Source organism: Eurytemora carolleeae, unplaced genomic scaffold, assembly GCF_000591075.1.
Source record: "Eurytemora carolleeae unplaced genomic scaffold, Eaff_2.0 scaffold3, whole genome shotgun sequence".
NCBI classification, from domain to species: domain Eukaryota; kingdom Metazoa; phylum Arthropoda; class Copepoda; order Calanoida; family Temoridae; genus Eurytemora; species Eurytemora carolleeae.
In genome coordinates, this window is record NW_019397377.1 from 756775 (window position 1) to 763996 (window position 7222).

General features: G+C 32.1%; 1 protein-coding gene across 1 annotated transcript in view; it reads right to left on the reverse strand.

The window, feature by feature from the left end:
- The window catches only part of LOC111713862 (probable metabolite transport protein CsbC), a 17348-nt gene extending 15288 nt beyond the window's left edge, over positions 1-2060 (reverse strand). Inside the window, exons 1-2 of the mRNA XM_023488827.1 lie at positions 1724-2060; positions 1030-1165 (exon numbers count right to left, since the gene is read on the reverse strand). Coding sequence (XP_023344595.1) covers positions 1030-1165; positions 1724-1891 — 304 coding nt within the window. The 5' untranslated portion in view covers positions 1892-2060. The remainder of the gene's footprint in view (positions 1-1029; positions 1166-1723) is intronic.
- Positions 2061-7222: the final 5162 nt, after the last annotated feature.

Here is a 7222-nt window from a genome sequence, read left to right on the forward strand (position 1 = left end):
CATTACTAATTTCATCAAAGAAACCGTATTTTCAAGAATTATTAAAAAAAAGCCTTAATACTAAAATGCAAGCAAAATACTGGACTGGAAGGAAGGTAGAGGGGGGTATCTAAGTTCCAGCCCCCCTGTGCATATTACATTGCATAGAAATTTGATAATTCAAATCATGTATTATAGTCTAGATTTAAATATGTGTACTATTCCTCTTCTGTGTAAAGCTCTGCATAAATGTAAGTTCGATGGATAAGAATCTATAAAAATAAATAGCAAAATTTTTCAGAGTTTGCTATATAATGCTATAGTTTGCTATATTATAAGGATTTTCTTTAGTTAAAGATATAAACATAATTTTTACGGTTTATCCACGAAAGCTTTCTAAATAAGAACATTTATGTAGCATAAACAGTCTATCACAAAGAAGTTTGATGGATTAGAATTCATGTATACATAGGTAAAAGCCTAGAGGGACCGGTACAGTACACAAGCGTGCGTTAGATAAAAGGTTTCCAGAATATTTTTATTCATTGTTTCCTGTTCGAGTCATCAGCTTAATTTTTTTTCATGCTACTTTTTTATTTATTTTTTTATTTGGGACAACGCCAAGACGCCATATACCTTTGGATGAAAATTGTTAATTAGTAGCTTAACCACAAGAAATGAAACTTTAAAATTTGAAAACTATTGAAACTAGTGACACTCCATGGCCTCGATTATTTTAAAATCAACAGAGAAATTTAATTCCATTCTTGTATCTGCTGCATAAATTTGTAAGTCTAATATTTAAAATTATTGATTTTTAGATATGAAACCAATTCCGATGCACGCAATTCCGCGCAATTCCACGAAATTCCGCGAATATTTAATTGCTTTCTTTTTCGCAATTATAGCGCAATTGCGTGCAATGAAATGGCGCAAGCGGAAGCAACCATTGCGCGCAACGGAATTCCGATTGGAAACCCTAGTTAACTGTGATATCATGGGTTTACATCCAACGACTTAAGTATAATTTATATATAATATTTCACCCACCAAACCAAGAACATTCCTCCTCGTCTAACTGCACTCCCCCTTCCCCCACTAGAAGCTGTGGTATAGCAAACGACGAAAGAGATGCACAGAAACCAACTGTAAAGAGACCAAGATTGGCTGCTTCAGCTGCGAGAATCTAACAAGAGTTTTTTATATTACATTTCATATCATTTCATAATTAACACAGTTCACACACGACAAAATCTTTTTTCTTTTATCTTAAAATGGTGTATAGTATATCAATATTCATGAATTTTGAAAATGCCAATGATTAATCTTATCTATGAAAATGAAATGCGTTATCTATAAAATGTCATAATATACATGAAGTATCCACCTATGATATGTCCATCTATGAAATGTCCATCTATTAAATGTCTTGTCTATGAAATATCAATCTATGTAATGTCTGGACACCATGTTAAAATATTTCATATCATAAAGGGCATTAGTGGGTTTAATTAAGTGTAAAAACGGACATACTTTTTTTTGAATTTTTCACAATTAATCATGAAAAAGACTCTGTATTGGTGATATAATTTTTTTGATAATTGAAAAGATGAATTGTTTTTTATTTTTTTAAATGGCTATTTTTGCCAGTTTTCTTAAACAACATTGTCATTCTTTACAATTTTATTATAGACCAAGAACTCACAATTGTTATAATATTTGTTCCTGTTTTAGCTTCATTTACCTGAAAATGCTTTCGTTCATTAAAAAATGCCGAAACACCAGTTTGCGACTTTTTTCTCAATATTTCAGAAGAATTCTGCCTTGTTAGACAGTTTTGTTTTTCTTTTGATCTAATTGTTGATTTTCTTCGTACAGTTGTGAAGTCAGGGTCTTCAATAATATCAATCATTTTTCTTTCCTAAAGCTATCGAGCTCCTTAGGACAAAATACAAATTGTTGTCTGGTTTTGAAAATAAAATTAATTAACTTGACTTTCAGATATCGAATATATTGTTTCAAGTCTTTAACCCTATTCCTGCTAAAAATTTTGCAACATTTGTTGCATGTTTGAAATGGTATGGTCAAAGGCTTTTCAAAAAAGTATATTTTATCTTTTTTGGACTTTTTTTGCAAACATTTTTACTATTTAACTAGATTTGCAAAAAAAAAACAATTTAATTTTTGCAAATTTGCAGGAAGAAACCATCATCACCGGAGTGCTACCGGAGACCCCGGCATATTCAAGGGAGACCCCAAACTGAGGGAGGGCGGATGGTGTAAAGTTTAAAAAGAAGATGAACACGCACGATAATTTTGAAATATTTAAAAATGTTGTAGATTTGTAAATGCATAAGATAATATCCAAATGTAAAAGTTTATGATAAAAAAAATTTATATAGGTTTTTATGCCATAAAAAGCAATTTACATTTTCAAAAATATTAACTATTTATTTGGGGGTCTCCGATGAAAACTTTGGAGTCACCGTTGACAATGTTGGGGTCTCCGGTATGGTAGCGGTTGGGGTCTCCGGTAGAACTCCGATGATGCTGCTTTCTCCCTACACTCCATTAAACATGGGATTTAGAGCGTATCCTGGTTTTCAAGTACCCTAGCAAGGATAGGGTCAAATGTATTTATTAATTCGCGCGCACAATGCATTAGCTAAAATTAAGTGCAACATTTATTTTCATTGTTTAGTTCGTATTTTGGCGTGCAGGACTTTAAGGTAGGTAAATAAATTTGCTAACGGTAGAGCATCTTTATCCTGATAACCCCGTCTCTCAAAAATGTCTAGCTATATAAAATCACATTTAATTGTTATATTTGAAACGTGCTTGCGTGTTAAAAGATATAAACTGTAAGATGAAGAAATACTGAAACAAAAATGTAATGCTAACATAGTTCCGGACTTAGGATTTTCTCAGTGGTAAATATATCCATTCAATTCAAATATTTGGAATTTTCTTGTTCTTTCTCTTGCTTAATAACGATCAAAATTTGTTGTAAATAAAGTGCCCATTTAAAATGAAGAAAAGTCACCGTTGTAATGACAGCAACGTTTATATGTATATACCTTTCATTCATTGTATATATAACCTTTAGTAGCGATGATGTTTGCTTTTTAATTAACCGTCAGATTTAAACTATCACAAGAACTAAGGAAATAAATCCACTTTTAAACACAAGTTGTAAAAGAGTATAGATTTGAAATTGCTCGATCTTGTCAGCCCCTTCTTGATTTGTCCCTCACAATTATATATTTTCACATCTATAAAAATCATGCATCATGGATGTTTACCCAGAACTTGGTTTTTACCTTGCGAACCCTGTTATACCTTTCTTATTTACCCTAGATGTTAAGATTTCAAATCTTAATGGATGTAATTTGAGACCCTTTAAAGTATATAAAGGGGCAGGGTAGTGGATATTAGTTATGGAGGTTGAAGTTAAAGAGGTCGTAAAGGTGAGGAAGTGTCCGTGGAGGAGGCCGGCTGTATAACGAATATGGAAAGAAATGGAAGGTGGGTCCCTTTAGCAAAGCCATATGCCATTCTGAAACAGATATGTATATTGTAAATACAAGAAAAGAAGTATTCAACACATGATTTAGGTTTTTATTGTATATCATAAATATATGGACATATATATAATAAATCAGAACATGAATTATAAATGCATATTGTATCTATGTTTATATTATTATCAATATATAATTAATTAGTTTCTCATGAGCGAAATAAACTCCAAATGTTTCAAACTAACTTCTCTTAATTGAGTAAATGATATGCTCAAACTTGTATTGTACAATAAACATTATGAATATTTTAAATTTGTTACCGGATTTTAAAAAATAAAATTGTGTAGTTATAAACTTTACATTACTGGTACAACTTTGTGGCTTCTTTAGTTTGTATTTACACAAAAGAATGCAAAAAGCAAGTTTATTAGGTTACATTTTAGAAATTTAAAACAGTTTTGTTGTCATGCAGCTGAAATACACTTTTTCATTTTATTTCAAAGTTAGTTTGTGTTGTGTAGTGTGTACTGTGTACCGTATACAATAAATACAACATAACGAATACACGTAACATGTACACGGAAAAGCTGGCTTATAGAGTACAAAAAACACGATAAAAACCAGAATGAAAAAGACTTTTACTGTCACCTGGTCGTTTGATCCATGCCTTACAGTGCAAATGTTTAGGATAATGCTGCAATCAAGTTCCTTCTAATGATTGACTATCATCAATTCAAAAACACCAACTGAGGTAAATATCTCAACAAATTGAATGTATTAGAATCCTAAAATATACAGTTTCAGAGGCAACATGAAGCAACATGGAGTCTATAATTGTCAAACTTTGCATCGATGAAATGTCGCATATACTTAAAAAAGAACTAAATCATTATGGTTTCAAAAACGTGGCCAACACCTGGTTTAAAAATTTATCTCTACATAAAAATCCCTCTGATCTCATCCTGCCACAGATTACCTGACAATCTTCTTCCTTCCAATCAATTCGATCACTCCTTACCTATCCCAAAACATATCTTGATATGTGTAACCAATTATATTCAGTATCGTTAATAAACTTTGGGCCAACCACTCAAAAACAACCAACCCTGGTTAGGCGGGTCCAAACTGCATAGTAAATTGTGATTGCTTATTTTTGTAATATCTCATGCTTTGTAGTTGAATAAATATATGAATGTGAATGAATGATCTAAAATTATTCCTCCCCAATTTCAATCTATTCGGAGTTATAACTTCATATCCAAAATTAAGCTCATTAGAAGCATCCCCTCTAGCTATGGGCAAGTTATCTATAGTATTGGATATCCTGGCGAATAATGTATCCCACTGGAGACAGGTCATTGGTACAGCTGTATCCACTCCTAACTTCTCCATGGTTTCTCTTAGTACTCGGATTCTACTCTCCACTCTCCCTCTCTCTGAAGGCAGGGATGGAATTGGAAGGGAGGGATGGAATGAAAAGAGAGGGATGGGATGAGATGGGAAGGGTAGGATGGGTGGGAAGGGAGGGATGGGAAGAAAGGGATGGGAAGGGAGGAATGGAATTTGCCACAAGCTCTGATTTTCTAATTTCAATATCGTTGCAACCCAATATTGTAGACCTTCAATATTTCAAACTATGAATTCTGTTAGACCAAATAATGTAAGTTTGAAAAATCAAAGGTTTACATTATAAGGTTGCAAAGATATAGGTTTTATAAAAACTGAATTTGTGGCAAAGACTCAATTCCTTTTATCAAAACTAGTTCTAGAACAGGGGCGTATACAGGATTTTGTACAGAGGGGGACATACAACTTGTTTTTCAGGGGGATGGGACTCAGATACATTTTGGATTCTGAAACCCCCCAAGATTTCACTTAACCAGGGGAGGGGGGCTGATTGCTGAGTAATATTATGAAGGTGGAGGGGGGATAAGCAATGTTATAAAAGGGGACGGGGGGGGGGTAATTGCCCCCTTCCCTCTTTTAGGCCTCCGTGTGTCAAGATATTTGAACAACGAACTACAGCCCAACCAGAGTTCAATGAAAATTGATGTCATTAAGAAGAAACACTAAATTAACGCATATCAAGTTATTATTGCTAATGAGTTGAATAAATATTTTTCATCTATTAGCCAATTTAAAGCAGAAGCTATTCCTAAAAAAGATCAAGATTTTTCAGAATTTCTTCCACCTCCCTTTATACATTTCTTTTGCTTATTTTTCAACTGATCCAGTAGAAATAAAGGAAGAATTAGAAAGACTCGAGGATATAAATGGAGTTTCAGGAAAATTGCTTAAAAATATATTAACATAAATAGCCCCTGCTTTATCTTATATTTGTAATTTAAACCTTGAGACAGGAGTATTCCCTAATTGTTGGAAAATGTTCAGAACTATTACTATTTATAAAAAAGATGAAAAAGACGACTTATCCAATTTTCGTCCAATTGGATTAATCAACGGATTTTCTAAAATATTGGAAAAAATTCTGCATAAACGAATGCTTTCATTTCTCAACAATAACTTTTTTTAAACAAATCAAGTTGTTTTTTTTGCCAGGACGTAATGTTATGCAAATACCGAGAGATTCTTTAAATTCCACTCTAATATATTTTCTATTCTCTATGGATCTTGTTCAAGGATCAAGTCTAAGCTGTTTACTGTTTATTATATATGTAAATGACTTCTTCCAATCTAACAAACATTTTAGTGTAGCTTTGCCGACGACACAAATGTGGCATTAAAATGTTAAAACTTGAATACTCTTGCAGACACAATAAATATACTCTTGCAGACACAATACCTTTTTGCAGAAAAAATAACTTTTTGGTACACGTCTATTAAACTTACTTTTAACTTTGAGAAAACTAATGCAAATGTATTTTCAAATTCTCAAATGCACAAAACGACTGTCCTGATATTTTCTTTAAACTAGTAGAAACTACACGAAAAATTGGGCGCATAAAAGAAACTGATTCAGTTAGATTCTTGGAAATATGGCTAAATAAGTATTACTTTAGACTAAAAATTAGTTTTTTATAATCGAGACAGAAAAAAATTTAAAAAACGATTATTAGTTGCATTTTAAAAGGAGTTAAACCAATAACCATAATATACAAGATTGTCCACTGGATATTGAATAAAGTGGTTGAAGTGATATTCCAGACAAAAGCTTTATGATAGAATAATAAAACTAATCTTATAATTACTGGAACTAAATCTACCTGTAATGAACGTCACAACTCAGTCAGTAAATAAATTCTAAATAAATTCTTTATCTGGGGCATATTTTAAATAAGTGGATAACAATAAAGTACATCGTAATCAACTAGTGTAACCTCAACTACACAATTTCAAGGGACGCTCTTTAATTTTACTCATTTTATTTGTGTTAATAAAATGATTGAATGCAAGAGTGTTGAATTAAAGAATAAGTGTGAAGCTGAAAGTTGATATGTTAAACTGCCCTATGCCTGTTATATTGTCCTAAGATACATCTGTATTTATAAGCTTAGGAATGTAAGGAAGGTTCGTAATATTTGGGGGTTTACTTGTCTCAAAGTTAAATATATAAAATTTAGTTTTTCATTTATCTTTTAATATAATGTCGTATAATTAATATTTAATGGCTGATGAAGACAGATACGACTAGAAATCTGGGCATTGTTTAGATAGGATTTATAATCCTCTAGTCTAGTGTTGAGTTCGCCCATTCCTCTCCC